The 21,744-nt window shown below is 40.6% G+C and overlaps 2 protein-coding genes across 4 annotated transcripts in view; one reads left to right on the forward strand and one right to left on the reverse strand.

The window, feature by feature from the left end:
* Positions 1-1,334, forward strand: part of itgbl1 (integrin, beta-like 1) — a 49,026-nt gene extending 47,692 nt beyond the window's left edge. The window contains exon 11 of the mRNA XM_020633967.3: positions 342-1,334. Coding sequence (XP_020489623.2) covers positions 342-430 — 89 coding nt within the window. The 3' untranslated portion in view covers positions 431-1,334. The remainder of the gene's footprint in view (positions 1-341) is intronic.
* Positions 1,335-1,858: 524 nt separating this feature from the next.
* Positions 1,859-21,744, reverse strand: part of fgf14 (fibroblast growth factor 14) — a 117,821-nt gene continuing 97,935 nt past the window's right edge. For all 3 annotated transcript variants that reach the window (XM_020633958.3, XM_065962104.1, XM_020633959.3), the window contains exons 4-5: positions 8,422-8,620; positions 1,859-5,543 (exon numbers count right to left, since the gene is read on the reverse strand). In XM_020633958.3, the coding sequence (XP_020489614.1) occupies positions 5,401-5,543; positions 8,422-8,620 (342 nt within the window). In that variant the 3' untranslated portion in view covers positions 1,859-5,400. The remainder of the gene's footprint in view (positions 5,544-8,421; positions 8,621-21,744) is intronic.

Raw genomic sequence — 21,744 nt, forward strand, 5'->3', positions numbered from 1 at the left:
GTGCTGGGGAAGTTTAGAAAAAAGGTTACAAGAAATGTGATGAGATGAATTTAGAAAAACTATCACGTAACACTAGTCTGAATTAAAGGATAACTGAGATTTCTAAAATAGAAAGTCTTAATTGCAAACATGGTATCTCCTCTGCTGTGCTGGCAGAGGGAGTGGAAAACCAGAGACTGTCACAAGAAGTGCAGCCCGCAGCCTCAACAATCACCCAACCCTCCGCCCAGCAGAGAGCTGCACCCAGGGAACCAGGGTGTGAAAAGAGGAACCTTGTTAAAGGTCAGGCATGATGGCACAGCTTTTAATTCACAGCTTTTCTTCTCACATCTTCCTCGCAGGGAACGGGCTGTGCAACTGTGGCAGCTGTGAGTGCTGGGACGGCTGGACAGGGAACGCCTGCGAGATCTGGGTGGGAGCAGAGTACTGACGAGAAGAGGACACTTGAGTTTAGAGACAAGAGGACTGGGCTGCCCGGAGCGACCAGAGGACAGTCGGATGGTCACCACCAGACCGGTTGGAAACCAAGTTAGGAAGAAGACTAAACGGAGAGGAAAATTCTGCATATGATAAACAGCATTCATTCTTTTATTGTACTGGTTACAAGTTTTCCTTTTAAAACTGTAAAACTGGGTGTTGTAGGTATAAAAGAAACAAAAATATTACCATGTTCACAAACAGTGTTATGTTTAATTGTTATATAATGTAGAAAAGCTTTGAAGATGAATTCACATAAAATGATGCAAGTACAAATGCAAATGATGGAAAGAAGAATAAATATTAAGGTTGTCTTTAGAATATGAGGGATACTTGTTGACTGTACATTAGAAGTGGACGTAGCCGCTTGGTTCAAAAGCAAAGCCAGTACTGAAGTGCCAACAGCTGCATTCTGTCTGATGGCCTGTAGGGGGCAACTCCAATAATCGCAAAAAGAAGTCAAATTGTATGAAGAATTGAAAAATTGACCTGACTTCCAGGTTGATTCATTAGCTCTGTAAGCATTTCCCTAAGATGTGTATGACATCAAATGTTAGTTTAAAGTCTTGTTCAACATGGTGCTGGTTTTGTTTAATATGGTCACATTTAGAGTAAAGTTGTCAATAAAGCAGGGGATGGTTTTGGGCGGGGACACTTGGGATTGACAAGTCCCTTCCACAGTCAACAAGGTTAGAATGAAATAAGGTGTATCCATCCTCCCATCCAATATGGTCATTTAAAAAAAAACTTGGCAAAGGCCAAACTGTCAACTTAAAGGGATATTACGGCGTTCCAATATTTCAGACATACTTTGATTGTAAAAATGTTGGATATTAATACAAAATGTTTTGAATCACTCCAAGAATGTCCGAGTAATCCCTCAGTCTTCAGAGCTCAGTGTGCAGGTTGCTCTAAACTTCAGGTTTGAGACAATTTTTTAAACCATGGAGATTTTGTGACATCGCATTGTCACGTAACTCCTTATATGGTCATGTAACCGAGGTACAGGGGAACAACAACACGCCCCAGGGTTTTTGGAGAACAAAGTGAGTTTGAAGTAAGCGGGGCCCTAAAGAGACAGTACCTGAAATTGGTCATCTAAGCAAGATTAGAAAGATTAGTATTTTTTTTTTTTTTGGGGGGGGGGGGTTGTATATCATGCAAAGCTACTACAGAGGTTTTACAATTTGAAAGTATAAAATTTGCCTTGACAATAATAAGGGCACTTGAAAGCTCACAAACAAACAGGACAACAAGGCGGCTACGTCTGCTTCTTTTATACTGTCTGAAGAGATGCTGCAGGGGTTAATGTAGGTTTGTTTTTTAATGCTGGTTGTTCAAAACCTGTAAAGAAAGTTCACACACGAGGTGGAGACAGAGGTTACTGTTTGAGGTTTTTATTTCTTTTTTTTAATAATAAAACATTAAATGTGCCGCATGACACAACATTTTGCATGGAAAACAATGCGAAGACCTTAATCATACATGGTTACAAATTTGTTATAACATGACATAACTCCAATGGGCATACTTGCAATGGTATATATATATATATTTCATTTTGAAAATAAATCATTTTTAAAAGTGCCTATTCTTCTCCAACGGGGGGAAAATCAAACCAAACAATTTACCATGATAACTCACGCGGTACTGAAGCTACGGTCCAAGACAGACAAATCTCACTCAAACTCATACTAGTGACAAGGTTCAATTTCTAGGTGGAGGAAACAAAGAGAGGGCATACATAGTTCAGTTGTGGCATGCTGGACGTCCATGTCATTTCAAAAAAGGTGGCGTCAGGGGATGAGAGCTGCATTGACACAAGAGCTCAGTCACCACTCGAAAAGAGGACCAATAAGAAGTCACAAAGAAAATTTAATGTAAATTCTACTTTGGCCTTTTTCATGCTTAAACTAGCCAACCCCCCCCCCCCCCCCCCTCTGTTTACTTTGTCCCATCCGAAATGAAAGGTGCAATAATATACTGCACACTATATTGCATTAAGTATGTGACTGACATTACAGTACAGTACACCCTTTATATAAATAGTTTAATCAACATGTTGTATATGTGTTATACAACAAACACAAACTGTATAGTGTAGACAAACTCGTTGCATATATGTATGTAAAATTAGCGGTACATACCAACAGTTCTTGATAGACATACCCTACTACATGCAGTTCATCGATGCCATCCTCTCCTCATGCAACAGATGGGACAGTGTACAAAATAAGACGTAGAAAACAGAAGCGACAGAAAGGAACTTGAGTGTGCGAGAATATTCTGAAGAGAGGGACAGAAAAACGTAAAAGTGATCAAGATCAGTCGGTGACATCACACACGGTCGAAAAAAAAAGAAAGACAGGGAAAGAAATAAAGAAAGAAGAAATAAAAACAGATGTACATTTACACACCAGGTCACTTACAAAAATAAAGTCAGCCTTGTGGGCTGGAGTAGCAGCCAGCCCAGCATGTAGAGTTTGTAAAGAGTGGAGGGTGATTGGCTGTAACTAGGGCAGACGATCCGCCCAGAGTACAGTGGTTTTTAAGTGCGCCATTTATGTCACCGCACTAACAGCTTTGTACAGACAGGTATTGAACTAATGTGCTTTGATGTCCTGTAATAAGAAATGATCATGTATAATCCCAATAAATTATATTCACCAAATAAATCTCTTAGTATAGTTGCACTCTGAGCAGCACACAGTATCTACTTAACACTCTAAATCCTATCGAACTATAAGGAAATAATCGTTAAAAGCAAGACAAACGGTATAAAGTGATCGTTCAGGTCGAGCTTCGATGATCCGCTAACAGTCATGATGAAGATGCGACAACAGAAAGTGCAGTGTGTTAGCTCTAAGGTTAGCCGTGAGTGTGCTGTAGCCTACAACATGCCCATTCAAACTCCCCAAATGCACTGAACCTCAGCGATCTCGAACTCAACACAGAGTGAAGAACCATACCCATACCTTGTTCTTCATAGAAAACACATGCACGTGATTAATTCAAGGTATACGTACTTCTCCGATAAAATGACATCAGTCAAGACCTCTGAGGGAGGGAGGGAGGGGGAGGGAGAGAGGGGGGGGGGGGGGGGGGGGGTTGGTCTGAGCAAAGGGAGATTCAGTCGGACAGAACAAATGCTATCACAGTGAAAGCTTCGATGGATTGAATCAGAGAATTTGACTTATTTTCTGTTTTTTTTTTTTGTCCTAAAGAATCAGTTCCTTCTTGGGATGAAAAAAGACTTTGGTCATTTCAGAACGAGTACATCTGAGTGTGGTTTTTTCTTAACATGGATAATGCTACGTGTCCTCTACATAGATGTAGTATCGGGTGGGTGAGGCACCTTTGGCCCAGTGGGGGACTGGGAACCTGTTTTTGCATGCCGGGAATCGAGGTCCAAACAGGCACGTGATAGGCCAAGATGATCAGTACTGGACTCTGCATGCTGAGCTAGGAGACAAATCCTCTCATAGTAGTAATAATAATAATAATATCTAGTCATTTAAAAACGTTTTAATAGTCATTTTCCCTAAGTTTTATACAGTGAAAATGTTACAATAGAAGCCATCTCTTGTATAACTGCTGCAAGAAGAGAGAACACAATTTTTTTTAACCTTGCCCATGCTTTAGTTTGCTGAACCAAATAGGAGTGCAGCCAATATAAACGTCGCCTACTTGGTTTTCAGCCATGTTGTTTACTGGCTATAAGTAGACACTGCCTTAAGATGGCTGCCAGTGCTGCAGTTAGAGACCATCTGGGTCAAAGCCACAAGCCTTGCCTCGCAGTCCAAAGAAGTCAGTGAGTGAGGGACGGAGGCCTACAAGGCCTAGAGATATTCCTAGAGCCCACGCTCAGAAATAAGCTTAAAGAAAAATAGACTTCAGGTTTTTCTATTTACCAGAGAAGGCGGATTGAACCGCTGGTGGGACTTAGATAGTGATATGTATACACCATTCCTTTACGGCGCTCTCCCACCCACACACACACACACACACACACACACACACACACATCTGTTTAGAGGAGTGTGTGTGTGTACGTTTGTGTGTGTAGGGAGCTTCTTGCATTGATTGCAGTGGTGGTAATTAGCACTTCATCAACTATGATTGCAGGAGCTTTCTGCCAGCCTCCAGTGTGGTTTTGATCAGCAGTAAAAAGCAACATCTCAGATTTTTCCTGCAAACTTTTAAACGTCTGTCTGTAAGTGTGTGTGCATGTTGTAGGCAAGACGATTTTTTTTTGTATTTTTATACATGTTTGTTTTGTTTTTATGCCCCATCTGTGTGAATAAGTTTCTTAGAAAATCACACGACTCTCTTGCAAAATGGTTTTGATCTTTTTCTGGGTTACTTGACAAAGAGAAAAGTGTGTGACTAGAGATAGAAAGAGAGGGAGAGGGGAACATACTCGTAAAAAATAGAGGACGACAGTCCAAATATTTACTCTATCTATACAGTCTCTATCCCAGAACATAGCTGGTGAACTGTGGTATAGAAAATAGATCTGAAGGTACACAGACTCTGCTGTCACAGAGCCGCACAGAGAGGAAGAGGGGGATGGTTTTCTTGAATGAACCGTCAGCAAGCACAGTACCACAAGCGCCGTTGTGAAATATGAATTCTCACAGTTTCAGAGGAATCTAAAGGCATTCCATGAATCGGAGGTCCTCTTCCCTCCTGTGCTGGAGAAACTCTGCCCCCCCTCCCCCTACCCCCGCAGAACCCGACGAGGACGAGGCGGAGAAAAAAAGAGGAAGGGAGGAGCAAAGAGGAGACAGGAAGGGTGGGAGGTTTGCCTGGGTTTTTGATCCGCAGAAGAAAAAGAGGGTCTGGAGTCTAGTTAAGAGATGCCCTGCCTCCTGCCCTTCCGAGCACGCGCACACACACACACTGGGTTCCCTCCAGGTGTGGCTATGTGGGGGGCTTGTCGGGCTTGTTGACAGGTTTACCTCCGTTCATAACCGCCGGCTCACTTGTGCTTTTACTGGGGGGTACCGCCGCCTTGGGCACCGTCTCTCCTACATCATGCAACGATGGCTCTCTGTACATGGCAACTGGAGGAGGAGAGGACGAAGACAAGAGCAGAGAGAGGAGAGGAAACACGTTAGCAAGAACTTGTTCTCTTTCATTTGGAGGTTAACACTTGAACTAAAGGAAATCTATAATTACTCAAATGGGCAGAGGTGGGCACACTTAATCCAACATTGTAACCTTGTTCACTGTTAATTAAAATTACCTAAATGTGTTCAAGATGAAATTAATATCTAGAAATAAGCATTCCTGTAGTATCTCTGATTTTCAAACGTTGGCGTGGAAGTGGCTAAATTCTAACACTTGCTGTGTTTTGACAGTAGCTAATGGGATATGGGCGGCTGTGGCTCAGTTGGTAGAGTCATCGCCTCTCAACTGGGAGGTCAAGGGTTCAATCTCCAGCTGGGCAATGTGTCCGATGTGTCCTTGGTTAAAGACACTTAACCCCGCATTAACACCCGTTGCTTTCGGTGGCGGTGTATGAATGCATTGGTGTTGTACTGACTCTCTGATGTGCGTTGCTTTGGATAAAAGCGAAAAGTGAATTGTAACATATCAAATGTGTTTTTTTAACCTTAAACAAGGCTTGGTTTTCTCTCCAGATTTTCAATGTATTTCTTTGTGTGAAACGTTAATATGCCAGACTCTTGTTGTTTTATATGACGTCCTGGAGTAAGCAGTATAACATGATGACGCAACAATTTTCTCCTCAGTTTACTCTCTATAAAAAATGGAAGAACAGCCTTTATGTCTTCCTTCTTTGGTAAATAGTTAAGGAGAATACACCCTCTGAACATTTGCTACTTCTTACAACAGTTTTCTGTCTGACAAAAATCCCCCACAACCTGCTGTGAGGGAATCCTGCAAATTATAGATGGGGCGGGGAGAGTTGATAGATTTTAGCCTCCAGGAGTTGTGAAACCATGCAGACTTGCTGATTCCGAATCCAGGCACTCGATTTTTGACCAAACAGCGAAAAGTGTCTCATTATCCTCCACTTTACAGCCTGTACTCTCCAGCTGTATAATGTCTTGACAGGACACTTCAGCTTGATTCCACATTTAAATGATGGACGCAATCAGGCTGGTGGCTGACGAGAGTGAAGGTGGCATCTGCTTTACTTTAAACTTTTCATGTTGCACTTACAGAGCTGTCCTGCGTCCTACACTGTATGCTTAGTGCAGCGAAACAGCAGATTATCACATGCATATATTTAAAAAATAAGCACATCGTTGCACCTTTAACAAGTATTTAGTTTATCTTATAGTACAGGGCCTTTGTATTGTACAGTAAAAAGGGAAGTCATACCATTTCTGTCAACATTTTACAGTTTGTGACCAAAATATCTCCAAATATACTCATGTCCCCTGACCTGAAAGTTATGTTTCCTGCAGCAGAAGGATACCATTTCTTACAGTAACAAGGTTCTTTTGCCAAGCTGACAGTTGAGAAACGGCTTGAGGTACTAAAAGGTGCAGAGAAAATAGGGAGAAAATGCTAATGATGCCCCCTGGGTCTCTCTAAGTAACAACAAAACAAAACAGAGAGCCATTTTTTTTTTTTTGTACTGCAGTTTTTGGTTTGATTATTTTTTTTTAAAGATTGACTTTTACCTGTTTCTGAAAAGGTCATCTCAACTCAAAACATAGAATTATTAATTTATTCCATGTCACCCAAAGCAAAGGTTGTGTTCTGAAGAGTGTGCACCTGTAGCACAATACCTTTAGGATGTAGATACATCTAAATCAATGCAGATTTATAGATATCCAATGTATAAATTAGAAAATACAAAGTGAATGAACTGGCTGATATAGCTCTTCATAATCCAAGATAAAGATGTCATATAGAGAATTTTCCAAATGTCAAATAATTTCATACATAACATTATACCAATCATTTGCCAGTCCTCATTTTTTTTTTCAATTTCTACAGCTAATCGTCTTCTCTATGCAAAAAGGCTTTTTGTCCCTCTGTAGGAATTAAATAAATCAATATATAAATATCACTAAAAATTGGCTGGGAACTGATGTTTAAGGCACATTATGCACAAAGAGGAGGAAAAAGGTGTATTTATCAGGGACTATTTTCTCCTCTGGATTAATACTCAGTGCTTTGGAGGATATTTAAGGCAACCAGACAAATATATGTGAGCAGGCCCGTCTGCAGAAATGTCTGGGCCCCTAAACGGCCCAGTGTATGGACCCTCAAAGGATATGATTTAAATCAACATATGCACATCATATATCATATCAGTAGTGTTAGAGCTAGCCTCCTGGCTAACATTAGCTAACTCTAGGTAACATTAAAAAAAAGATTATTATAATTTAAGTACATTTTACTGAAGCAACAATAAATAAAATATGTGTTTTTGTTGATTTAAGAAGTACTGGTGAGTATTTAGGTGTAAAATAAAATGTGGGCATTGTGGTTTAGAATTAGGATGGACCATGTGTATGCTAACCTCCATTGGCCCTCCCCATGTGACTGGCCACCAGAAAGCTTAATCCCCCTTTATGGGAGGCATTGGGTGTGAGGTGAATAAACTACATGTAGCTTATTCACCTCACACACCCACTGTCGGTGCCACAGAGCTACACTGAGCTCATCGTGAAATGTTTGGAAAAACACTCTAACTATGGCACACTTAAAAAATACACCAGGCATTGGCTGCAGCAACAAATATTGATTATGATTCAATATATGTTTATTCTGGTCTTTGTTTTTAAAGAAAAGACAAAAAGGGGGACTTAGAAAATCCCACCCAAACCCCTTCATTATAAAAAGGAGTTTTAGTTTTTCTGATTAATTTGAGAAATATGTGAGTCAAAGAAGTAGGCAACATCCAAACTACTAATCCAAATCTTTCTTATTTGCTTTTTGTATATTTTATAGTACGTATACCTTCTAATGGCTTGGGCAGGAAGTGAGCAGCTGGTTTTGTTTTTTTCACCCGGTTCCCCTTCATGGCTTGGCCGTCTTTGTTGAGCCCTAGGAACCAAGCCCTCCCCGACTCCTGTTGTCTGTACAACATGGACGAGTAGATCACATAGTAGTTCTCGAACACCGACTCCTTGAACTTGCACTCCGCTGTAAAGAGTTCCTGCAGAGACAGACACAGGCAGACAGTTTATCAAAACAGGTGAAAAACCAAACAGAGATTAAACTTGAATTGACAATGTGGACTCCAGCAGATTCAGAGAAATCATTCATGTTGTAAGGTTCACATTTTATCTGAACTTTCTTGAAGGTCACTGGGATAAATGCCATCCTTACTTCCCGCTGACAATGTATAGAATATTGTTAAAGGGCGGGGACAGGAGATGCCTCGCCAGGTTTAGTGGACTTTATACCTCTACCTGTCGAAGAAAGGACGAGTACCGCAGAGTCTTTCTCACTGTAATCATGTTTGATTCAAGCCTAATGACCTGCTCTGATGAAATAAAACTCTCCTCCTCTCCTTGGCCTTAACCTTGACTTTACTTGGACGAGAACTCGTTTAGTCAATTAGTTCATGTTCCCAGTTGAAGGTATATAGTGTTAGGCACTGACCCCAGCACCTCAGCATTGGAAATATCAGCACTTCTCCACCCTTGATGTTGCGCTCGACGCTCGAGCCTTGTTATAAAATTCCGGTCTAATTGGTAAAATCATTCTTTCCCCAAAGCTAAATCTTCCACATGTAATTTGTCTGCGACTGCCTCCTGAACTTTGTACGAATAATGATAGAACTAATCCGGTGACTCCTCAATCCTTTACACCTCAGTCTGGCAATGACGGATGAACGCCGAGGCACCGCATCTCTTTCCACTGTTGCACATTCATCTCCAAGCAGAAGGGTAATAAAAAGCGTTTCCACATTGTCCGCCCCGCCAGGCTAAAAATAAAGGCATTCATCGGGGTGTATTAATCAAAGCGCACTCATCTCAATGTTTCACCACATCTGTTGTGAGCAGTTCACACAGAGCAGGCTCAGAGAACTACTGACAGTATCTGTAATAACCCTGTGATGGATGTCGTACGTCCATGGTTCGAGGGTCTGGAGTCTTTAAGAAGATTGTTGAGGGAGAAAATAAGGGATAGTTCTAATTCTTTTCATCAATTCATGTTTTTACAGATTCAACACAAACAGTTTTATTAAACCAGGTCTCTGGAAATTGGAAGTGTTAAATGAGTGTTTGAAATATTCTGTCTTTCTGTACCTCTCTGATTCATCCATGTTGTAGAATGCGATGGCCAATTGTAAAAGAAGATGATATCAAAAATATGTCAGCGTGGATATCTTTTTCATCATTCATTTCATCACATCCATAGATCCTAAATATTAAGTGACGTCACCCATCTGTTACTGCAGGGGGCTTTGGAGTCTCATCGATGATGGTCGCCATGCTTAAAATGTTTTCTCAACCAACTTTCAGGCAGCCAAGGAACAGACTGAGAGCCGGAGCTGAGGGGAGTTTTTTTGAACCAGGCTGTAAACATATTGATTGATGCTGTAAAATCTGGCTCTTTTGAATGGTTGTGTATGTGACTTCTGGTGCTTCTGCAGCCAGCCTCAAGTGGACACTCTATGAACTACAGTATTTTGCACTTCCAGCCCCTTTGAAAAATTTCAGCGTGAAGGTGGAGTGAGCTCATTTGTTGATGCTGTAAATACGTCCAATCCTATGGAGCATTGATATAAAGCCAAAAAAAAAAAAAAAATCATTAGAGCCAAACTCTGTTGCTTTGTTCGGCATCTTGGATTTTCATTTATGACAGGACCTGCTTCCTGGGACATCCCCCCTACTGTAAGGGTCATGTTTGAAAGAACAACTCAGGAAGATGTAATCGGCAGGCTATCCTGAAATTTTCAGGAGTCCATGTGTGTAAACAGCTTCATTTTTGCAGCATTTAGTACTTTTTTTTATCTGACAACGATATTACCACAAATAAGTGAAAACTTTGATCTGTTGGTAGCTTTATAATGAGACTGTAGGAGACAGTGGGCTTTATTTTAGAGGCACAATTATTATCTGAGTCAAATATCATGGGAAATCATTCAACAGGCCAATTTAATGTCCCTAACCCCCCCATTGCTAGGTCTATGACTCCACTGTGCTGTGGAAGGTTGTTTTCAAGATGACTGTTATGAAGGAGGGAAAAGGTGACAAATTGAGGCTGAGTCATTGTGGTCTAAACAAAATTAGGAGGGGCCACACACTAGCAGGAGAAGAATAAAATACTTCCAGCTGTCCTTGTTGTTGTGGGCTTCTTGAAACTTTCATGTTTACTGCAACACCAGGCTTAATCGAACAAAAGCCTGTATATCTCTTTGCTTTTGGTTTTTGAAATGGAATGGAAAAAACAGAATTTTCACTTGGTCAGGGTATTGAGTTTGGCCTTTGTAGTTCCCCTACTAGGATATTTTTTACTATCTTCAAAATCTGGTTTTGCTTTCCAAATACAGCCTCACACATTGGCACATACGTATAACAGTAGAGGATAAAGTTGATGGAAGTTGAGCTGGGTATGATGGTCATTGGAGCACAGTACAAAAAAAAAAGAAACTAAGGAAGGGTCAACAGCTGTGGATTCATTGTGATAGAATTTAAACATGGCAGCCTAACAGTGTTGCTAAAGGATAAAATGGGATTACAAAAGTAAGTAAAGCTCATTCTCTGGGCAGTATAAGTATCTCAATAAAATATTGAGTAATTCCCTTTAGAAAAATTGGTGGATGGATTGTTTAACATTTCCAGAAATAAGTTTTGTTGAGATTTTCAAAAGAGCTTCTTCAACAAAATACAATTTAAAGAAAATGTATTTTCCAACTGACTTTTTTCGAACAAAAATGTCAAACATTTGCTTTTTCAAGTTGCCTCAACGTTTGAAGGCGTCCCTTTGACTCACTTCTACAATCCTGATGTTCATAATTCAACAGATTGTGGTCTTAGAATAACTCTGACGAGGCTCTGTCTTTATTAATGTTCTCTACTGCTGCTACACGGGAAGCCATTTATGGGCTAAATGCTTCGTTTTGAACCCAGGACACCCGGTGCCATGATTACACTGTAATTAGCACTATGGTGGATTACTCCTGTCAGAGTGTATCCTCCAGACGGTCTTCATCTGCAAGCAGAGCAGAGCAGGAAGTAACCAGAGGAACACTTGGGACGTCCGTAATGATCCTGAGAAGCACCCGGCCGTATTCTAAGTGTCCTCTCTTTCCTTGATTAAGGACTCGTGGGTATTTCTGAGTGAAAGGCGCAAACAGATAAAGCCCTACAAGTAAAAGACACATTTTGTGATTGCAAAGAAGTAAGTGTGTGCATGCATTGAGAGGTCAAAGTGGGACACATTCCACAGGGATACCTTACATTCTGTCTCGCCAGCGATTACTTTACACCAGAGAAATTCACTTCAGATCATTCCGGTGGCAAAATATGAGGATAAGGTTCAAAACTATTAATGCTGCTTCTGTAGCAGACCACAGCGACTGAGCAGAACAATCCGTTGATAGGCAGACGCTCTGCATGCTGGAGCAATACAGAACCGAGCGTTGCCTGATAACACCCTGAGCGAGAGGCTGTCTGGCATGTTTAATATCAAATAAATAAAAATTCCCTGCGGACGCTGTGCCGGCTCAACCCCATCCTCATTCATTTTGTCGTGCACATTAGGATTTAAGTCATGTCAGCAGCGAGCAGAGGTTTATCAAACGGCTGCTAAGGTGTCAGAAAAGGACGTCTGTGTGCTATCTGATCATGTGACGGAATAGGATATTACACACTGTAAAAAAAACAAACATACACAGCCCATCCTATATGAGATTGTTAAACCACTTGCTGTGTTGATTTAAAGCTGAGGACAAGTGTATTTGTGCTTGCTCCATTTGTCACACATAACAACCCTTTTCTCTAAAGCAGAAGAAAACCCTGTCGCTGAGCCGATTAGACAGCAAAACAGTTTTACCTTCATGCTCCCCCGAGTTGCTTCAATTAAGTAATTATTTATATTTCTTTTTTCCTGGTCAGGTGAGCTCCATCACAGGTTTCTTGGTTTGTGTAATTAGACTCAACATTTCGATACCAGGCCCCGTGTTTAGCCGAGAGCTGATTACTTACGCGGCACATTCCTAAACAGCCTCAAGTCAAAGTAATCATAGAAGCCGGAGCCAAGGCCAAAATTGCGGGCTAATCAAACGCCTTCATAAAGACTCCAAAGAAAAGTCGGCCTTTGTGTGCTGAGGCAAGGAGTGGGAGGAGGTGGTTTGTTTGTGGAGAGATTTTTGAAGCCGAACATAAAAAAAAAATAAAAAAAAAGTAACACTGTCAGCCGGAGTAATCAGTTTGATTTTGAAGATCAGAGAGATGTAGGCAGCTGACTCGGGACACATTGATTATGTTTTAAGCGTGTCAAATGTCAATGACAAGCAGAACAGTGTCATCATGTTCTTTCTTTTTCTTCCTACAAGGTAAGAAAGACACTTTTCTTCAGCCGTTTGTGATGCATAATGAGAAATGTCACATTGCTGATTAATATTACACAATAAGTCTTTTTCCTTGTTACTATTGCTTCACAGTTCACGGCCAAGAGTATGTGTCTACTGAGATTTAGTACAGGTACAACCAAACGTAATTCTTTGTTATTATCATGAACAAGTCGCAAAACAAACACACAGCTGAGATTAAAGCGTCCTCCATCTTGAGGAGGACTAGCTGTCTTACATCACTTTAGTTTCCGTCTTTAGGATGTGAATGTAAACGTAGAAGAAAATCCTTGAAATGATGTTCTACTCTGGAAAGCTCCCAAGTAGAGTGAGCAAGTTTGAGGTCCCTCTTTGTGCGGTGACTGCACGGCATTTTAAACACTTGTCCCGCTTCAGCAAATTGAGACGATGTCCCGCATTTCATCGGCTCTAGTTTTCCGAAGTGAAGGAGAGTTAACTTTTTTTAAATGTGGTTTTCATAGGGCTGAGCATAAAAGGAAATGAAGGCTATCATGGCGGCACTGTTTCAGATGTCCATCAATCAGCGCACACGTGGGGGGTCAAGGGCTCGCCAACATGTCACCATCCTTGTTGCCTGTGTTACGCCTCACTGCCACGCAACGAATGCACAAGCTACCGGAGAGCACTTTTTGAAACAACGACAAAGAAAAGGAGATGCAGATTTACCAAAGTATTGGAAAGTATTTACCCAAGGATGAAGCCGGGGGGAGTGCAACTCCGAGAAAGGCTCATGACATTTGCCAAAGTTTCTTTTTATCCTGCATGGAAGAGAATATGCCTGAAGCAACACACTACATGCAAGAGTCAAAAGAAACGCCTAGCTCATAAAGAGAAATGTCAATTTATGGATACATTCCTCCTGAAACCAAAAGAGGATTGCCAAACAGATAAGCAGCTAAAATAACAAACTTTAAACGTTGTGATGCTACACCTGGTTACTCTACCTGCAGAGGTTACAACTGCATTCAGTATATTAAACATAGAAAAAGTTAATGTTGTTGCTGACGTTCTCTTTGATTTTATAGGTCGTAAAAAGGCATCACAATTCATTTCAGCGGGTTTTATAACAAGTTAAACATCCCTTTAATTTAAGAGCTTTAATCAATAATGAAATATTTGATAGTTGCAGCGCAAGTGATCATTTTTAAGTGTTTAAAGCAAAATTTCAAAGTCGCAGTTTACCACTGAAACAAATGTGTGTGGCAGTTTTATCTTTACATTCAGAGCTTTAAAAAGGTATCAACATAATATTTGTTAAAATATGGGTGACATTGAAGAAGAGAGAGAGACTCGGACACGGAGCACACAACAGCAAATCGAATCATTTTTGAGGCGACGAACGCTTGATTTTCCTCCCACTCGATCTCCCCGCCTGGCGCTCCACATCAGCGGCTCCCCGCTCTGAAAGGGGAAGGCCATAATTGACCTTGGCCACCGACAGCGTGAGGGCCAAAACTGCTCAGCCTCACATAATCAGCTGCTGCCGCCAAAGCAAAGAGAAAAGAAAAGAAAAAAACAGTGGCAGAAATAAAGGAGAGATGAACAGTCAGGTGGAGGTGCAACAAAAAGGCAGAGATTGAGAGAGAGAGAAGTGGTTAAGGGGCAAAGCGGAATACAGCTCCTGCAGAAAAATAACACATAAAGAAAAGAGACAAATGGATTGAGACAGATGGAGGGAGTGGGAGTTTAAATGAAAAGCCCTGAAATGAAGTGAATCGGGATTAAAAAACAAGAGAGCAAAGAGAGTCACTCTAAAACAAACATCCTTTAGAAAAGAACACATAACGGGTCGTGATTTCCAAGCATGACTGCCTGAAAGTAGGTGAGAGGACGCCTAAACGGGGAGGGGGAGACGCACATTAACATGCAGAGTGACTGCCCGCTACCCCACTGTGGAAAGGAAGAAATTGTTTATTAATGCTGCCAGCATAAAACCTATTAATCTGTGGAAAAAGGTCAACCTCCAGAAAGCTGAGCTGCATTCACAATGCTAAGCCGCTCTCATAAGTATAAGAGTCACGTCGGCAGTGTGTGCAGACAATGGGGGCTTCTGTAGACCCGCCTGATTATCCAACCCAGAGGAGGAAGAGGGGAAGACGCAGACCAAATGAGGAGAGGCACTTTGTCAACAGCACGATGGATTTTATATACAGATGCTATACAATATCAGATCCTTTCCTTTTTTGTATATGACAGATTAAATAAAGCCAAGTTTTAACCTGAAGGATTAAATGAAAGGACTGATAATGAAAGACAGAAGGTCTGAAAACACTTGTTATCTTCTAAAAAGCTCAAAATTAAAGTTTTTTTTATAAAACAAATATAAGGCTTAATTTGATTTTCACATTTGATTATGGTAGAACAAAGATAATGGGGAGGGGCAGAAGTCAAAGTATTACCAGTAAGACTTTTTAAAAAAAATTTGCTGAGCCTCTAAACGTCAAAGGAAGATTCCCAGGCTGTCACAGATACATCGACGTGGTGTTAAAGCTCCCTTATGTCACTTTTGTTTTTTTGTCTATTTGGCGCCCTCCTGTGGACAAAGTGAAACGTCTTATCTCTTTGCTAGCCTTGTCTTTTACATGGATAAGTGGTGTTTTTGACAATATATCTCTTTACATGTAACATATTTTCTCATCAAGTTATTTGTTTATAGAAAGCAGCGTCTGAGCACCTTTTCAGGGTCATCGGCTGCCATATTGGTAATCGGTCAATTTTTCCTGTAGGATTCAAGCTTTATTTGTATTAGTCCTCTAATCTGGATAATCTAATCCAGTTCTGACATACAGTTTTCATTTTGTTTGCTGGATAAATATCCACATAAGTCTCCTCCCTGTCTTTACCTCCTCAGACTGATATCTTTTGAATATTTTCTTCATGTATTTATAAATCACTGATATAGAAAGATAACTACAAACGGTCATATCTGCAGCCATAAAACAGTGAGCCAGCAGACTGCCAATTTACTGTCTGATTTATGACTTTATTTTAACATTCATTCATTCCTGTCAGATCATTTGCGTACAGTCACCTTGAAAAACTGTGGCAATACTGCTTTTTTAACCAGAGCGAACACAAAATGTACCTTTCACTAAAAGAGAGAGAGAAAGAACACCGACACCTTTGAGCTGTTTGGCCACCAGAAGCACTTAAGTGTTCAATAAAGTTTCCCTGAAGGCAAAGACCCTTTAACACAGGCCCAGTACAGCTCCCCTGGCAGACATACACACACACACATACACACAAACACACAAAACAGCCCATGCTAAGAAATGTTCCAGAGAAGAGCAGCTCTCAGTGGGGGACTAACCTGTAGCAGGCAAAGTCCAGACACGATTTAGGTCACAATCTGGGGGTTTAAAATGTGCAAAGCATGTCTGTCTGTGTGTTCAGCTTTCTGCCTGCAAAGCTCAAAAACTTGGAAGTTAATTAAGAGGAAAATGATCCACTTATGTTGTTGGAAATCAGTTAAATGGCAAAATAATGCTGCAGCCAAAATGATTGCAAACTAACTTATTGAAATTGCTGTTATAAGTGAGAGAAAATTAAACTCATAATACATGTCAGAAGTTATCTGAATGAAAGCCAAATTCCCGACCGTTGTCTGAGCAAAAAACAGAAAGAAAACCCAACACAGAGATCCGCTAACATCAAAAGCCATTACAAGACGAAGTCGAAGAATACATTAAAGCTCACACATAATGCAAAATGCACTTCACCATGGTTTTTCTAACACTAGTATGTGTCCCAAGCATGTCGACCACCCTGCAACTATGAGAAAAGAGCATCTCTCTCCATCTTTTGCCTGCTCCACTTGAAAATGTGTGCTCAAACAGGTCGTTTGGAGATTTTCCCTTCATTACATCACAAAGGGAAGTAACCCCTCCCCCAGGAGGGTGACTCTCCCACAGCTAGGTGTTTGTTCTGCCCATTGTTTACAGTTAGGCAAGGTGCAAGAAAGCCTAAGGCACGTCCCCTTTCAGAGAGGGGCGTGGTCAGACACCGCTCATTTGCATTTAAAGCTACAGACACAGAAACAGCCTGTTCTGAGCAGGGCTGAAATAGAGGGGTTTGTATGCATGATAAAATACAGGATTTGAGTGGATTTTGAGCAAGAAACTTCAAAAGACATGTTTAGGGGAGCTCTAAGACTTATTTAAACTTGTTGAAAATTAGTGTAAAGGTTACCTTTAAAATCCTGAGCTTAAAATCATGCTACATAAGAAAATAACACATTGTAGGAGAGCTTGCTGTCCAGCAAACACACAGACAAAACGTAACCCACCCACATATACATCAGCACAGTTTCAAGTACTCCACTGTGTCTGTGTTGTGTGTGCAAGTGTGCATGCACAAGTGTGTTTGTCCACTCTGCTGCCGTTGAACCGCAAATTGGTGCCAGATTGGTGTCAAGGAAGCCAGATTTTTTTTTTTTTTTCACTAGATTGGCTCGTCATCTCATGTCAAGCGAGCCAGCAGCCTGCCCAGTGCAACAAGCTGACGAGCATATATCAGACATGTCACACTCAAGTGCTGATTTCTTGAAGAGTACACACACATTCCTGCAAGAAGAAATAAATAGAGAGAAAATGTTGGTGGTGTGTTCAGGTACTGAGTCTGTTATTTCCTCTGTGTGTTTCCGTCTCTGCTCAGGTTGTTTACACCCTCAGGGACAGCATCCTTGTATTTTTCTTTGAAAACACAACTGCATGTCCTTGTCTTGTAAATGATCTTGTCGGTGACTCTTCCACTTGCTACTTTGCTCTTTAACCTTTTCCTTATGTCAGATCTTTACTCTAGCGAGCATTTATTTATATGAACAGACAGCAGACTGTGGAGAGACTAACTTCTCTTGTCTGTTGCCTCCGATCTTCTTTCATGTCAGATTTCAAAAACTAAAACAGTCAGTGCCTTTGTGTTTTTATTATTAGATGTTTTTGTCCCCTTGCTCTGGTGTCTAGTTTTTTTTTTTGGGTGACAGGGGTGGCATTCCTGCGTATTTTTTGTTTGTCAAGCTTCTGGTGCCTATTTAATTGGTTGTGTGAATTGTGTTAATGAACACAATTCAGACTCCCCTCTATTTTATTGGCCCGTCTATTACAGCTGAAGGGTTCAATTAACTAAAGAAAATACTTGTAAAAACTTAATTAGGATACAGGAAAGTTCCAGAAGATAAGGGTTGTGATAATTAACTTATTTCTTGTTTTAAATGTTACATAAAAAGAGCAAACCATCCAATGTATTTCATATACATTTAAAATCATATTATATTTTTTTCCAAAAGCCTTTAAAATACATAAGTAAGCCACATATTTCTGATGGGTAACATAATCTTTGAATACCATGGACATGGGCACTGTGGTTTATTTTGAGTATCACAGCCAATATCCCAGTTCAGTAAATACCTGGTCGCACTATGTGTTATCAATCCGCAGCAGAAAGTAGTCCCTACCATAAAAAAGCCCTTAAACGTCTGTTTAAATGATGTTTGTTGCTAACTATAGTATAGAGCTGTTGTAGGGGATAACTCAGCCTTGTTTTTAATCTAGCATTATATTTTTGACATTTTGTAGAGAAATGGTTCAGATCTCCCGGAGGAATGGATGGTCTTATGGCTGAATGCGCTGAAAGTCTGACTCTCAGTATTTGACATCCCATGCCCGTTAGGAACTATTTTGACACAAGCACTCTTACAAATTTTCTAGAAAAAAGAAATGCCCCTTAAAATGTTCTAACTTGTCACATAACATCGTGAAGTCATCCCTGTCAGACGGGACGGAGGGGGTGAGGGTCTCAGGGAAAGGACATGACGTAAAAAGAACACTGCAGCCACAATGTTCACACGGGATCCAAGACAGCATGAGCAAAGTCCAAAGCTATAATGGCGTTTTGTGTAATTGTATCGACGTAAGTGTGTCGATGAGCATAAAGCAAGCACATTGACCTCACTGGTTGGTATTACCTGCTGCATTCTCGCATCGTCTCATACAGACTTCATGTGGAAATTTAGGTGGAAGGTTTTGGTAAAGTTTGGCTAGAAAGAAAAAGGCCTTACATGCAGCACTCCCTAAAATGTGAATGAATTTGAAGGAATTTTTACAACGTTTTAGTTTTGGTCTTTTCCTGTTTTGTTCTCATCAGGAAAATTCAGGTTTTACAGCCAAAAAATTGTGAAAGCAGTTTGTGAATCTGAAGGGACCTGTGTGTAAATTATTGACAAAAATAATACACATACACAAGCATGTATAATATGACAGTTGTTCACTGTAGAGTTATAAATGACCCCTGCTTTCAAAGATAAACCCAAGAGATCATAGGATGGTCCAGGGATGTCCTGCGCTCCTGTACTATGAACCCATATTTCATAGTTGACTCTGGGGTTTTAGCATATCTATTGTGCTTTCCTACATGCAGGAACTGAACTGTACATGCTGGCCAAAGAATAAAGTATTCTATTTTCATAAAAGCAGAGGCAGAACAAACCCAACTGCAATGCCTCTTTTTCTAGGAATACTTGCATTTTCTCGTCCTCTTGTCTTTTTGCCAATTTTGTTGCTTCAAACTGAATACTTTCACAGAGTGAGAGGAACGGCAAAGCAGAGCTTGTATTTATGCAGATAAAATATAGTGCACTGCAATTTGGGGAGCAGATTTGGCATGAAATTGTGCCTGAGCACAGACTCTCATCACAAATGCAAAGGGAACCATGACAATTTCATGGTTTAAACAGTGCTGTGCTGTTTGAGGGAGGATGTGCCTGAAGGATGCAGGACGACAAATGCTGACACGGTGCTAAAAACATGGCGGGATTGTGATGTGTCAGACGTGTGGGCACCTTTAAATGAAAATGAAATAAAAACTTTCGCCGCAATACTGGACTGAAAATAACGCAAATAAAAATATTGCTTCATTATTTTTCACAACATATCGACATAAATGTGCAACCAATGGCTGCCGGGATTTGAATGGAATTCACGAGAAAAAGAGCTGGGACCTTACAGTGCATTGAAAAAAAATTCAATACTAATGCTAATAAATGATTTGTAGTTGAGGAGCTTAAACTTACAAAAAAAGTACTTGTTTGACCCTTTAATGCCAAACTCCAAAGAGCATTCAAAGGATAACGTCAATAATACTGTATTATGTCCCCTTGTAAACAGGATCTACATGAGCTTAAGCTCCAAGTGTATACATAGAAGGAGCTCAAGAGATTAAACTGTCTGTGTTTGTGTGTAAGAGAGGAAATTCAAAGGTCATACTGGATGGCAATATCATTGAAGGGGCACATAGAGGTTATCACTTATTGGCAGTGGCTGGAGTTCAGAGAATAACATGGCTGATAATTACACAAGTAGATGTAAGTACTACTGTTGGTATTATCAACTGTTTACCATGATATATCATGTACTTGCCACATGCTTGATGACAGAAGTACATAAAAGATTCTAGCATTGTAGTCAAGTCAACTGGAAGACCTGGAGCACTAGATCCTTAAAAAAAAACTAGGTTAAAGATGGGATTTCTTTAAAGTACCTGGCTTAAAATGTAATAGGATTGAGGGATTTGGAGAATTCTGCTTTTCCCTTCTGTATTTGTTGAAATTTGACTGTAGAGGGGCCATTTCACAGTGTCGATCTGGGCTGAAACCTTGTTGACAAGCAGCCAGAGCACTCAGCCTGAGTGTCTGTGCATGAGGGGAAGACAGCAGAGGATTCCCCAGCAGTCTGTCTGTCAATGAGGATAAAATGTGGCATGGCTACACTTGGAAGGCTGACTGATTCAAGCAGTCAGCCAGAAAGGAGCCACGTAACCAAGCAGCCTGCCCGTCAGCTGCCACATGTGATCTGGGGAATACTGCGTTGCATGCCGTCAATACTTCGATCTTCTTTACTTATGAAACTTAATAGACCAAATATAGATAGACCAAAAACACTTTAGGGGGAGAAATACTTGTCTGCACAATTCTGCAATAAAATCTTAGGACAGTGATAAAAGTCTCCATTCCCAATTTATATTCAGTTCCTTTTCTGAAGTCACAGTGAAATTCCTTATGGTTAAATTAACATAGCACTGAGGTATTATACAATTGGCAATGCTTTTGATCCAATTTGCTGGAATAGGCTTTTGACTCTTCCATAAACTGTCACCTTCTAACCACTACAAAATGTTTTCTATTTATTTTAGGTCTAGTTCAACCCTAGATGGCCAACACCCCTCAACATGTCAGTACATCAAAATGTTTTATTCCTCCATGCTTAACGAACCTCACAACCCTTGAAAGCCTTTTGCATAAATCTGAGATCTCGACAGGCCTTTTGGTAATTGCAGCTTTCTTGAGTGTCCAACAGGACAAGCAATGAAAATCTGTGGCCACCAATATCATCATCTGCCTCCGTCATGAAGACTATGAGTATGGTCCACTAGAGTACCATGCCTCAAAATACTCCCAGATGCAAGAGCAATTCTTCTTGAGGGAGTTAAAGATGTTGCAGGAATGCCTTTGCTAAATGTTCCCAGTTTACCTCCTTTTTATTCACCTCCCTAAAACAACCCACCAAACAAGTGACCCATGGATAGCTCTGGGTCTTCTTTATCTGACTGTCAGTCACATATAGATGAAGATTTGATCACAAGACAACCAAGTCTGTCATCTTTCTAGACTTAAGGTGTAACATTTCTAACATCAGTTATCTCTAGTTTCTCGAGAGGAGCCCGTTCAAGAACTTCATCCAGAC

This window comes from Labrus bergylta, chromosome 13 (genome assembly GCF_963930695.1).
Source record: "Labrus bergylta chromosome 13, fLabBer1.1, whole genome shotgun sequence".
Taxonomy (NCBI): domain Eukaryota; kingdom Metazoa; phylum Chordata; class Actinopteri; order Labriformes; family Labridae; genus Labrus; species Labrus bergylta.